Source organism: Akebia trifoliata, chromosome 8, assembly GCF_017979445.1.
Source record: "Akebia trifoliata isolate Shusen 1 chromosome 8, ASM1797944v1, whole genome shotgun sequence".
NCBI classification, from domain to species: Eukaryota; Viridiplantae; Streptophyta; class Magnoliopsida; order Ranunculales; family Lardizabalaceae; genus Akebia; species Akebia trifoliata.
The window spans coordinates 48,254,849-48,269,054 of NC_141382.1; the positions used below are offsets into that span (position 1 = coordinate 48,254,849).

General features: G+C 37.3%; 1 protein-coding gene across 2 annotated transcripts; it reads right to left on the minus strand.

Moving 5' to 3' along the window:
• Nucleotides 1–3,165: 3,165 nt before the first annotated feature.
• Nucleotides 3,166–13,877, minus strand: LOC147397384 (uncharacterized). 2 transcript variants are annotated; one of them, XM_086452984.1, is made up of 6 exons: nt 12,318–13,877; nt 9,633–10,859; nt 9,344–9,485; nt 5,595–6,130; nt 4,568–4,642; nt 3,166–3,470 (listed from the first exon to the last, which is right to left on the minus strand). In XM_086452984.1, the coding sequence occupies exons 2-6, from the start codon at nt 10,257–10,259 to the stop codon at nt 3,387–3,389; spliced, it is 1,464 nt and encodes a 487-aa protein (XP_086309110.1). In that variant the 5' UTR covers nt 10,260–10,859; nt 12,318–13,877; the 3' UTR covers nt 3,166–3,386. The 2 variants fall into 2 exon arrangements, with proteins under 2 accessions (XP_086309110.1, XP_086309111.1); XM_086452985.1 differs by lacking the exon at nt 9,633–10,859 and having other exon boundaries at nt 3,199–3,470; nt 12,318–13,834.
• Between the last annotated feature and the right edge of the window lie 329 nt (nt 13,878–14,206).

Sequence of the window (14,206 nt, forward strand, 5' to 3'; positions counted from 1 at the left end):
ATACGCATAATCTTGACCTGGTAAATAAATAAAACCAAAACCAAAGCTTATAACATAAAACCAAAGCTTTTCTAAGTTATAATCAGACACAAAGCTCCAAAATCATATCAGATCCTTATTAATAGATGGATTCAAGCTTATAGAATTTTTAAACTTCATTTCCATATATAACTTATGCTAAATCATTTTATTTGTAAAACATGGTTCGAAGTTCCAATCTTGGGGGCTCTTTTGGTCAGTTGAAATCCAAGACAAATCCATAACATGGCATTCCCATCAGCTTGAGACCAAGACATCTTTGGATGATAAATTCTAAGAATAATCTATACTTTGAACCATGACTAATCATTTAATCATAAAAATGGGAAAAATGAAAATACATAACACTATTAGCCACAACAAATTTTAGGAGAATGAAAAGTTGACTTCAATTGGCTTGCCCTCTTATGCTGAGATTTTCCATGGTTGTAAAAAATGTTAAAAAACAGTAAACTAGTTTTTCTTTATAATTGATGTGGGACTAGACTAAAAGGAGATTTAGATTTTCAGATTTTCCTAAGGTTTTATTTAGGGGAGAAAAGTTAAGATGGCTATATGAGAGAGATCCAGCATATAGGAGAGAAATCACAGAGAGAAATCACAGAGAAATCACAGCATATAAGCAATAATTTCTGATTCGATCAATAGTAAATATTTTTTTTTTAAATAAAAATCTAACAAGAAAAAACAGTAAAACAAATCTAAAAATCTAACAAGAAAAGGTTCTGTTAATCGATCTTCAAGTTGCAATTTCTTCAAAGATCCAAATCGATGAGAGAGAGAGAGAGCTCACAGATCTTGTTCGAAGCTGCTGTGAGAAGGAATCGAAAGGCATCGATCGGAAAAAGAGGCAAACGGAGAGTTTGAGTTCGCTTAGACTTCGATTCGTCGTCGTCAATGGCGTCGATCGGACTCGGAGTTGTCAATGGCGTCGATTGGCGTCGCTGTCTTCACCGATTTTAGGTTTAATGACAAATGGGTTTCGAATCCTTTGTTGGTAATCGATGGGTTTCGGTTTAACAAGACAACGTCGTCTTTGTCGATGGGTTAGGATCGGAAAATTGATCGCCGGTCGTCAAGGTAGGTAGTCGATACTGTCGAAATCGATGAGAGAGAGAGAGAGAATGGACGAAGGGTTACAGTCGAGTCTTTCGTTTTATCGCTGACTGTGGCTGAAAATTGATAAAAGACGAAGGTTATTTTCGTCTTTTCACTTCCGCGCTTTTCAACTCAGCTGTGCGAAGCTCTCGTTATGTGCTTTTCAAAACCGCGGTCAACTATAACAAATTGCGTTTCAAATTTCGAAACGCAAAGTTAAGAAGCGCTATCAAGCACGTTGCACGCGAGGAAAAATTTGCTTTTTGACGCAAACGCACCAAAAGCTGCGTTTAGAAGCGCTATCAAGCACGCCCTAACATAGTGCCATATCGATAAGACAATAAAATCGTTCTAATCAAATTTGGGAGCTCACTGACTATCATTTTAGTAGTATTTGACAAATTGAAAAATACAGTTTCGAAAAAAATATCTAATCTAAGACATGAAACATAATGGGTTGAAGATTTTTTTATTATCCAATGTGGTCATCTCTCAACCGTTCTAAGAAGTGTTATAGGGTGTTATAGGAAACAAGTGCTATAGAGGAATACAGTATAGTTTTCCCCATCTCGCTCTCCCAAAAAATATATATTTTACTGGACACTTTTCTCAATATATGGGACTCTTTAATGCCTTCCAAATAATATCTCAACCATGATTTAAAATATTGTATCAATTGAATGTTTTCATTTATGAAAAAATTGATACAGTATCGACTGATAAATTCAATACAAATCGACATATTCCCAGAACATTCAATGTTTCATTCGGGGTCAATGTTTCGTATCAGTCATGGCTGATATCAATATGTATCAAACAATACATTTCGATGCATTCTAATATTTTAAATCATGATCTCAATAACATCTTAACAAAAGGGATCGGTGTTTTAGCCTAGCCAGGTCATAAGGGCAATTCTAGCAAAGATTACTACGCGCATGGCTACGGGCAAACAGACAATCACTGGTATTGGTTTTCCAAATAACTCAAGAAGCCCTTACCCCAGTCAAATAAAATGCCCCCTATGAAAATGTGGTGTTGTTGATGAGACACTTTTGTTTCTCTGGAAACATGGCCTTGATTGGTCAATTCACTGAAGGCAAATTCTCTAATGGTGTGTTTTGATTGAGAGAAAAGAAAATACAAAAAAGTGAGTTTCTCTCCATTTCTCCACGTTAGATTGTTAAGTGAGGAGAGAAAAGAAAAATAATAGAGAGAAAAACGGATCGGTTTTTCCTCTCTCTTTTTCTCTACAAATCGGAGAGAAAAAAATTGTTCATGACTAATAAGAATACTAAAAATTACAACTCTACCCTTTTTTCTCCAACTTAAGTTTTGCTATTGTTAACCCAAACAAAATGGAAATAAACTAGATTTCTTCTCTCTTTCTTTTAACAAGTTTCTTTTTTATTCATCTCTCTCAATCCAAACAAAGCATACATATAGATACTTGAATCATTATGACACAAGGAGGATTAACAATGATTTAAGAAAGAAAAATATTAAAAAAAAAAAAAAAAAACACACAAACATAAACAAAGAAAAGGAACCAAAATGGAGACTTTAGGGCTTGAAACCAAAGGTAGGGATCCTATGACCCAGCAAGGGCGTCTTCTTGACTAAACTAGCAACACACAAGTAGTGCTTCTTCGTTTCTTTTTTAAATGTATGGCAGGGCGTATCTCTGCACCCTTTGGGATGGGACTAGCTAGTCCCTCCCTGGTCGCATTCCAACCCCACGGAAATTTTCCAATATGCAACAGTAAGTCAGGAGACTAACTAGTGTTGGACACACGACTAGTTTTACCACTAAGGCCCCTTGAGGTCACAAGATGGGATTTCACTCTCTCAATAACCCCACAACCATCTTTCTACGCTGTCCTGATGTCCTCTCTTCAAACCTTCTCCTGTATCCCTCCTTTTCAATAGGGAACAAATAATATTAAATGACTCAGTTTAAGAGGTCTAGCTACCAAGGTCACTTCTCCTACCCAGCATATCTCACATATAATTTGCCATTAATCCACTGGGCAAACAAAAGGTCAAGTATGGCTATAGATATGGAAACCATGACACCTTCAGTACTGGACTATTAACACAGAAGTCATATAAATAAAAGCACACTTAGAACACCAAAGTTTTAAGCAAGAAAACACATAACCACACACATATCAGTACTGCACCATAGTCCCAATTCCTTCATACTAGTCTTTATTTATTATATTACATAGAACAATCCGCATCATTCTTCAGTTTCCATTAGCTCGGATAAGGTCTTCAGGATCCTCGCTCGAAGCTTTGCATACCTTAGTCTTTGTGTCAGTCACAAAATTCTACAAGAAAGTGAAATTAAGAAAATTAAAGGAGTCATTATTTATTTAGTTGGTTTTTTTTTTTTTTTTTTTTGTTGCAATTAAAAACAACAATATAAGGTCATGGTTGCTTTGGCAAATGAAAATATTTTGGTACTCTTCCATAGCAATGATAAAAGTTTGAAGGTAGCTAACTTTAGGTCTTGTTACTTGCCACTTGGCACTCACTCTTTGGACCCAATTTTCTCCATGAATGTTTGGTCCCACCCTTTATTGGTTGAGTCGTGATAATCTGTATCCCGAGGTGTACAGATCTACAGCTCCCAAACTTGTCACGTCAGGAGAGTTGATTGAGTGTGACGTGATTGTGATAATCCAAAATTCGGCATGATCAATGATTATTCATTGCTGACATGGGCCCAAAAGGTGCACCATTTGACCTGTAAGGAAGACTAAGAGATCCAACACTGAAAAGTATAGGGGTAAAAGAGTCCATAGGTTGTGTGTTCGATACCCGGTATGACCATTATTTCCTCGGGGCCATCTGTGAGGGTGCTCCCTCACTTATCTGATGTGTGTGATGTGCAGGCATTGCACATGCCCAAGAGAGGGACCCATATGCCTTGGCTCTGACCCTGGCTCATCCGCCCCCACTAGTCGAGCATAAGTCCAGCACCCCATCATCAAAAAAAAATAATTGAAAAATAGAGTTTATATTGGCCCAACATTTTTTATAACACGTTAGATAAAAAATTAAATATGATGTCTAGGTACAGGTAACAAATCTAAATTTTTAATTGATCACGCTACATCTATTTTCCTGTGATTTGGATTTCTATTGGATGAGAAGAACCCTTCAATTTCCAATTAAAAGAATGGTTATTATGAGAATGATGAGGAAGAAATGAGAGGTTTGTTGCTGTTAGATTTATAATTGTTACATACATCTACTCTCTTCCATTTATTTAGGAATCCCTTTTTCCCTATATATATATATATATATTTATTTAGATGACTTGTGAAATGTAATTTCATTAATTGATGTGTTATAGGAAAAAGTAGGTGTCGCAATATAAGTTCTCCAAAAGAAAGGATTTAAAGCAGGTGTAGTTAATTACCTGTATCATCCTCCTTAAATTTTCATTTTCTTTCCTCAGATTTTCGATTTCAATTAGCTGTTGGGCATTGTGTGCCTACGATAAACAGAAAAAACATAAGACATATATAGCTAGTGAGTAACATTGCATCGGTACATGGTAAAACAACTTGCAGATCATAAGTACCAGACTTCCAAATAACTAGTTCCAATGCCACAAATACAATCAATCATGTTAAAGCTACAAAACATGAAAATAAATTTCATTATAGTTTTGTTTCCGTCGGGGCCAAAGCATGTCAGGTTGAAAGAGGGTACCGTGAGAAAGACTCTATAGGTGGAGATCCGTCGTGTTATTATTAGCTAATTAGGAATGCCCAGTTGGGTTTCATTCCTATATATACTAAGAATAATACTGAAGTGACCTCAAGATTGTACCTCATATCACACATCCTGACATGAAAGTGTGTAGCAAACATAGATGCTTTTTATCGAGATACACAGTTTCACACCAGGATGTATGATATGAGGTACAATCTTGAGGTCACTCCAGCATGACTCATAGATTAATTCGAAAACAATAAAAACTCTTAATATGTTTTATAAATAAATAAATAAAAAGGTTAAAATGGTGGTCATTTTTGAAAATATTATATCAAAATAATTATCGTTATAAGGGTGAAAGTAATAGTTGTTCTTACTCCCTTTTTGTACTCTAATTAAAATTTTGTAAGGATGATCTCCAATGTATGAACAATTCACCATACGATTGGATTGTCTACCATGATTTCCAATAATTGAGAACAACTTAATATAAACTTAACTCTATGACGAACTAAGAGTGGATGTTACTGTAAATAATCTAAAAGAACTCCCCCAGGCATCCACACATTTGAAATTAAGAGATACAATTAGAAGAAGAAAAAGACCGTTAGTTTGGTGTGTTAATTAAAAAACCTGTGTGGCAATATGAGCTCTCTCTTTTTTTCCCCTATATAGAAGAACAAGAAACTTAAAGTAGAAAAAGAAACTTTGAAAGAAATTCTTACCAGCCTCCTAGCTCGAGATCTCGCAGCAGATTCCCTACTCTTGATCAATCTGCGATGCTTCCTTTCAAGTGTTTCTTCATCAAATTGAACCTGATAGTTTCTAGGAATATTTGTAGAAGTAGTCCCCATGTTAAACTCACCAAAGACTTGATATGGGTTCTGTTGGTAAAAGCTAACTCCTCCTCCATTCACCAAACCAAAGTTTGAAGGTTGTACCATATTGCCCACCGCATTTATCTGTTGAACTTGTTCATTCGAACTAAACCCGTTTCCTCCGATTCCAAATTGCATTTCATTGATACCCATCTTCCTTCCATTAGAAATTCCCCAGTTTCCGAGACCATTGACGGTTGGGTCGTTCTCGGGTTTTACAGTGATGGGGACAAAGGGTGAGTTCTGAAATTGTTGGATGGCTTGAGTATTCAGGTTTGGTGTTGGCATGTACCTTGGTTCTTCATTTGCTTCATACATTGGAAACATTGTTTCAACTTGCGCAGGAGTTGTGGGGAATTCAGTTTGAACGTTCAAATCTATACCTGGTTTGAGGATAGAGAGAGAGGGGGGGGGGGGGAGAGTCATTATCATATAGCATGCAAGCATCTTGAATTTTTATCAAGTATTCTTGAAAACAATCAAAATTTTGTAAAAATCCATGTGAGAAATTTTCCAAGTGAAAGCATGAAACCCCATATATGAACATCAAAGACAATATTAAAAAAGGACATTCATTGAGAACAAAACATGATTTACATAGTTTGATAGTGTCTACATTTGTTAAGAAACAGAATTCATATGTGCACAATTGCTGTTAAGAAACAGAGTTCATATGTGCACAATTGCTGGAATATTTTCTTATACTTTACAGAAAGAATATGAGAGTTTAAATACAAGGAACTAGGCCTATAATTTGTCTTATAATTGGGCTATATACAAGGAAGGTAAGCTGTGCAATATAAAATATGGAAAGTGCAATATAAAATATGGAAAGAGACAACTAAGCAGTACATAAGGAAAGTATTTGAAATATGGAAAGCGATAATTGATATCCTGTAATACTCCCCCTCAAGTTGGTGCATGAAGATCCGTAATGCCCAACTTGCTAAGGAAGTGATGAAATGTTTCCCGACCAAGAGCTTTAGTGAAGATGTCGGCCAATTGGTTGGAAGTGGAGATATGAGTAGGTGAAATGAGACCAGCACGAAATTTGTCATGAACAAGATGACAGTCAATTTCTATATGTTTCGTTCGTTCGTGAAAAACTGGATTGAAGTGCAGCTTGATTATCACAATGAAGAAGCATGGGTTGTGGATGAAAAACTTCCAAATCTTTAAGTAAAAGCTTAAGCCAAACAAGTTCACAGGTGGTAGTGGCCATGGCACGATATTCTGCTTCAGCGGAAGAGCGGGACACAACTGATTGTTTCTTGGTGCGCCAAGAAATGGGACTTTCACCAAGTTTGATGAAGAAGCCAATAGTCGAGCGACGAGTTATGGGACAACTCGCCCAATCAGAATCAGAGTAGGCCGAGATCTGGAAAGTACATGTAGAGGAGAGGAATAAACCATGTCCAGGAGAAGTCTTGAGGTAGCGGAGAATACGCAAAGGTGCTTGGTAATGAGGCTGCCAAGGTTGCTGCATAAATTGGCTTAAAACATTAACAGGAAAAACAATATCAGGTCGTGTAATGGTTAAATAGATGAGACGACCAATAAGTCTTCGATAAATGCTGGGATCCGATAGCGGTTCACCCTCGTCATGAGTCAACTTCAAATTTTGTTCCATGGGAAAATGAGCAGGACGAGTACCTAAATGACCTGAATCAGAGAGAATGTCCAAGGTGTACTTGCGTTGATTGATAAAAATCCCAGAAGGTGACCGAGCAATTTCCAAGCCAAGAAAATATTTGAGATCACCAAGATCTTTGATCTTAAACTTGGCGGCCAAGAATTGTTTGACTGAATTAAGAGCAGCAAGATCATTTCCTGTCATCAAGATGTCATCCACATACACAAGTATGGCAATAAAAGAAGAGTCTTGACAGCGAGTAAATAAAGAATGGTCAGCATGTGATTGGTTGAAGCCGGCAGACATAAGAACAGAAGAGAGTTTGGAGTACCAATTCCTTGATGCTTGCTTGAGACCATATATAAACTTGCGTAGGCGACAAAATAAGTTCTCCCCCCTTACGACAATATCCCAGTGGAGGGACCATATAGACTTCCTCATCAAGGTCACTAAGAAGAAAGGCATTATGAACATCTAATTGGTGTAGATGCCAATGACGAGCAACATCAACGGCAAGAACACAACGAACCGTGACAAGTTTGGCAACCGGGGCAAAGGTGTCATGGTAGTCGAGCCCTTCAACTTGAGTGTAACCCTTGGCAACCAAGCGATCTTTATACCTTTCGATGGACCCATTAGCATGAAACTTGGTTTTGAAAACCCATTTGCAACCAATAGGTTTCTTACCAGGAGGGAGCGGTTGAAGACTCCACGTATGATTAGCCTCTAAAGCATTAAGTTCAGAAATCATGGCATCACGCCAATGAGGATGATGAGCAGCTTCATAATCGCTATGAGGATCAGGGTGGTTATTCAAAGCAGATAAAAAGGCAAAATTTTTGGGAGAGAAACGATGATAAGAAAGAAAATTGGTAAGAGGATGAACCGTACCTGTGGGATGCTGTGAAGTGGAGGAGAGCGTAGTGGACTCCGGTTGTAAGGTAGGACAGACATAGTCGCGGAGATGAGATAATCTAGTGATGGTACGACGAGATCTGGCAGGTGGCGAAGGGTCTATATGTGGTGGAGGATCAATAGAAGAAGAAGGATCCATGGACTCAATTGGGGCCGACGTTATAGGGTTAGGTGTAGGCATGGGAACGTCCTAGATTGGTTGAGGAATGACTGAGATAGGCTGTGATGGTAGTGAGTGATGATGGAAAGGAAAAACATGCTTGACGAATGTGACATCACGGGAAATAAATATTTTTTTTGTTTCTAAGTTAAACATACGATAAGCTTTGTGATCAAATGGGTAACCGACAAATATACAAGGAGAGGCATGGGGCTGAAATTTATCCCTATGAGAGCGTAAAGTTTGGGCATAACATAAGCAACCAAAAATTTTCAAATGATCATAAGAAGGTGTTTTATTAGAAAGACGCTCATAGGGGGTAATATTGCCAAGACTAGTTGATGGTGACCGATTTATCAAGTAGGTGGCGGTAAGTATGCATTCACCCCAAAAAGAGAGTGGGAGATTTGCTTGGAAGCGCAAACATCGTGTAACATTAAGGAGATGGCAATGTTTGCGTTCAGCAACGCCATTTTGTTGAGGTGTTTCAACACAAGTCTTTTCATGTAAAATACCATGAGTATTAAAAAAGGCTTGAGTTTGATGAGATAAAAATTCTTGGCCATTATCGGTTCGAATGTGACGGATTTTACATTGAAATTGTGTGTGAACCATAGCAAAAACGTTTTTGAGATGTTGTAAAGTTTCAGATTTGAAACGCATTAAATACACCCAAGTAACACGAGAATAATCGTCAACAATAGTCAGAAAATAATGTGATCCCGTATTGGACGGTGTGGGATAGCCTCCAAATATCACAATAAACACGTTCGAAAACAAATGTGCTGTTATTGGAAATCAAATTAAAAGGAAGCCGAGTATGTTTTCCTTTAGCACAAACATCACAAGGTGTGGAAGAAGAAGAAATAGACAAAAATTGAGGCATACAAGAAGGAGAGGGGTGTCCAAGCCGCTGATGCCAAAGATCAGATTGTGATGATCGTTTCACGTGTAGGGCAGTAGAAGGCTTAAAGTAGTAAAGTCCATTACGCTCCTCACCCATTCCAATCAACATCCTCGTGGCTAGGTCCTGAAATACACAAAAGGTGGGAAAGAAAATAACAATACAGTTGAGTGCCTTGGTAATTTTGCTAACAGATAGTAGATTAAATTGAAAATCTGGCACGAAGAGAATATTTTGCAAAGTAAGAGTAGGAGACAAAGGAAGAGAGCCCACATGAGACACAGGAACAACATCACCTGTAGGGAGTCGAACGGGACTAAGATGATTAGAAGTAGGAGCCCTCGAAGAATGATTACACATATGGTCAGGAGCACCACTGTCTATAACCCATTCATCGTTAGATGAAAAAACAGAGAGAGAAGAAGGTAAAGAACAAGTACCGGCAAAATTAGCAGAAAGAAGGGTGAGAAGGCCCATCAATTGGTGATATTGCTCGCTAGTGAGGCCAGGGATGGCACTGTTCGGTTCAGGAGCAATCGAATTACTAGAGACCTGATGTGCAACCGATTGTTTCTGCAAGTCAGAACGTTGAGAAGAACGGGTTTGATTCCAATGCGACGGATACCCAATCAGCTTGTAGCAAGAAGTCTTAGAATGGCCAGGTTTACCGCAATGATCACAAATGGTGCGGCTACGACCCTTATTGCGAGAATCATTAGTAGATGTGCTGGAAAAATGATTGACAGACATAGCAGAAATGTCGGGCGTCGGTAGAGGCAAATGAAGAAGTCGTTGAGTTTCTTCTTGGTGAATGATAGAATAGACCCGACTAAATGGAGGTAAAGGGTCCATTGCTAAGATTTGACTTCTGATTTGGGCATGGGAATCATTTAAACCCATTAGAAATTGGAAAACTCGCTCTACTGCTTGAATATTGGCTAACTCTTTCAAACCTCCACAAGTGCAAGTAGGAGTTGATTGAAGGGCAGTCAACTCTTCCCAATATTATTTGATTGTGTTGTAATATTGAGCAATCGGCATGGCATCTTGATGAAGTGTGGCAATATCGCGTTTGAGACGAAATATGCGTGGATTGTTGCTCTGCGAGAATCGAGATTCCAGATCAAACCATACTTCTTGTGGTGTATTATAATAGATAAGACTTCCTGTGAGAGATTTATCAATGCTGTTAAGAAGCCAAGAGAGAACCATATCGCTGCATCGTTCCCATAATTTTGCGGCTGCATCGTTATTGGTTGGCTTTTTGAGCGTGCCGTCAACAAAATCGAGTTTGTTCTTGGCATTGAGAGCCATCTTCATCGCTCGACGCCATGTGGAGTAGTTATCGCCTGAAAGAAGAGAGGATACAAGGAGAGAACTCGGGTGATCTGCCGAGTGAATGAAATAAGGAGAAGAAACATCACTAATGGGCTGAGTTTCGTCGTCGACAACCATGGAAGAAGCTTTCGATGAAACTCTAGACAGGCAGTATCTATAGCTCTGATACCATGTTAAGAAACATAATTCATATGTGCACAATTGCTGTTAAGAAACAGAGTTCATATGTGCACAATTGCTGGAATATTTTCTTATACTTTACAGAAGGAATACAAGAGTTTATATACAAGGAACTAGGCCTATAATTTGTCCTATAATTGAGCTATATACAAGGAAGGTAAGCTGTGCAATATAAAATATGGAAAGTGCAATATAAAATATGGAAAGAGACAACTAAGCAGTATATAAGGAAAGTATTTGAAATATGGAAAGGGATAATTGATATCCTGTAATAACATTCATGGATGAGATGAGAGTAATTCATTAACTCTAAGAAAGAAATCACGGTACTGATGTCTTTCTTTTGAACTGATGTATCTGGCCCTCCTTGAGTACTTGACTAATCCTTGGGCACGTACAATTGCCCCCCCCCCTCCCCCCTCCCCCCACACCACACACACACACACGCACACGCAATTTGGATTTCGCCATAAAATTCTATCAAACCTTGAAACCCTAATTTTCCCTTGCTTGATTTCACTGTTTTCTTAACCCCTAAAACAAGTTACATCACACACACCGACGTGAATTCTTGAAACCCAATACTAAATTTTTCTGATGTCAAAATTCCAAAGTGATAATGGCCTAACTTTTCGTGCTTTTGTGTAATGGTTGGGTTCGTATCATTTGGCATCAATGTCAAGACTATGTCTTTGGCTCAAACCCTAGAAGAGGCAATAGGTGAGAGGAACACTTGCAGGCCCAAAAGAAAGTGACCAAAGTAAAAGCCATCATAAAATGGGCATTGAGGATGTAATGGAAGGGGTGACTGTGGGAAAGGAATATCTGGGGGAAGAGGATTTGAGCTCGGTACCAAAATAAAAGCTGCCACACAAAAGGCCACCAAGGCTGTGAGCTATGGCGTGTGATAGTATGTTACAACCACAAGGTGCTTTTAGTGTTTAAGTCAGTAGTCGTTCGGTTTCAAGATCCTATTACTTTATGATTATTCTCCATAGGCAACTAGCTAGATTCAAGCATTGATAACAACGCTAAAAACCTCTCAAAGACTTCAAATATGAAAGAGAAATTCATCAATAAAGCTAATGTAATTGGAAATAAAACATAGATTTATTATATTTTTAACATGCAAATTATTATTTGTTGATCAAGGCAACCATTAATGAAACAAGTTCAACCATTCTTCTAAAAGATGAAAAAGTATGATGTGGGTCTTTCTGGATTGTGTTACAAAACCCATTGAAACCATCAAAACTGGTTAGTTTTGTGACTCGGCTGTCAGATCAAGAACCTTTTCATGATTCTCAGTCTGTACTAAGTACCCATACAAGAAAAGAAAGGCAAGAAGAGAATCAACTTAAAAGTAGAAACAAACCACAACATGCAAGCAATCTATCAAAGAAAAATGGAGAGAGAAGAGAGTTAAGAGTAGAGAGAAACCTCCATGCATTGTGACAGAGACTCTCTTGAAGTTAATTGCTCTTTAGAAGTATAAATGACCTTCAAAAGCTAACATGCAAGATGTGTTACAGAGCAAAAGAACCAAAAGATAAATTTAAATTTAATGAAAAATAGTTTTAGTTGGAGTTGATTTGAATGCAAAAGAAAATTGGGAAAGAGAGAGAGAACTAGTGTTCTTATGGTTTCAAGCTTGTTTTAAAAATCGTCCGATTCAACCTGACTCGCATTTGGTTTCCAGTTTACTCGGTCATGAACTCTTTTGAACCAACTCAAAAGTCAGATTAGAATGTTGACCGAGTTATGCAGTTTTTTTTAATGTTTTGTACTTTTTTCTGAAAAAATAGAAAATAAATCATTTTTAATTTTAATATATTTAAAGATATGTAATAAATTTATTATTTATTTATATGACTCACTTGAATCGGTTTGCTAGTCTTCAACTTGAATCACCTCAAGGATCACTCAAATCGAGCCACTGAGTTTCAAAAATATGGTTTAAACTCGTTTTAGAACTCAAAACACAGCCTCATTTGACCTGGATTTAGCTTGACTCCGGTTTGACTCTCCAAAAATGAGTCAAATTTAAGAGAAAAATCAAAGTTATTTTGGCTAGAACAAGAAGATGAGGGCATTTAGGCCCTTTTACATTTGTCTAAGAGAGAGAAGACCGAGATCAAGGGACATGTTATCAGTTTGAAAACATACAGGGGTAACTAGATATTCACAAAAACCTTAAGGGCCATGTTTAAATCACCCTATTTTATAAAGAGAGGTTTACTGACAGACCCACTTGTTGCAATTTTATTACAATAACTCCCTTACTTTATCAAGTTGTTAGTCAACAAACCTTACCTTAGGAATCAGGCAACCCTGACAAAGTTAATATGCGTCCTTGGGCCCACATAGATTATCAAATTGGCAATCCAACACCACAAACTTTTAGATTTCATCAAAGAACTTAGATTAAAAAAAATAAAATAAAATAAAAACTATTTTAAACTTGGTCCAAGATGTTGAAAATTGATGACCACCGAACTCTGAAATTTAAAATTAAAATTCAACAATGAAAATTAACGTATTTTAAAAAAAATAAAATAAAATAAAAATTGTAAGATCTCAGATCACAACTCCTATGGTTCAGATCATACCCAAAGTTATTAGATCGAAAGGGAACAAATTCTAGGTTTGATTTGATCGATTGGAAACCTTTTAACTGATTAATATTGCCCTAAAGAAAATGGAATGGGTGGAAAAAGGAAGTTGTACGATGTAAATTCATGTGTTGCTAACATGCAGTTGAAGAGTTTGGCATCTAATCAAAACCTAGGATCATTAATCTTCCACCTAGCATGCCAATTCTGCTCCAGTTTCCTATAAGAATAGTTCAATTTCTAAATTTTGGTGATAATCTCGTTCTCAACATAGATCTGTTTCCTGGCACTTTCGTTAACTAAGAACAAAAGCTAGGCCAGTTTCAACAAAAATTGTAGTCTCTGTGTGTGTGTGAAAGAGATTGCTTGGGACTCCACAAGCTCATTTTAGGGTCTAGCACTACATAAAAAACCTAAACGTAAAACCAGGAGAATTGAAAACTTACCTTCAAACGATCGAAAGGCCTTTGTCTTCTTTTTTTTATAATGAAAAAAATAAGAAGCTTTATACTTGTATTTATAATAACGAGGACACCTCGTTTTCTCCGTAGTAGGGGTATTTTAGTCTATATACATAAGTGAGTTGGTGAATTTAATGAAGGGGAGCGGATCCTCTGTAGTTGTCTGTTGTAGATTTTAACGTTTGATAGAGTGCCACATCATATAAATAAAGAAATTCATTCATTAAAAATTCGAAGTTCACAAACCGTTCATTTT

What these genes read in the sequence shown, in the direction of transcription:
- LOC147397384 (XM_086452984.1), bottom strand. Translation starts at nt 10,259, where the DNA reads ATGGGTTTAAATGATTCCCATGCCCAAATCAGAAGTCAAATCTTAGCA. An exon ending in TGGACACCCCTCTCCTTCTT is followed by an intron (nt 6,131 to 9,343) that starts GTATGCCTCAAT and finishes TCCTCAAACCAG; the next exon opens with GTATAGATTTGAACGTTCAA. An exon ending in GATCTCGAGCTAGGAGGCTG is followed by an intron (nt 4,643 to 5,594) that starts GTAAGAATTTCT and finishes TGTTTATCGTAG; the next exon opens with GCACACAATGCCCAACAGCT.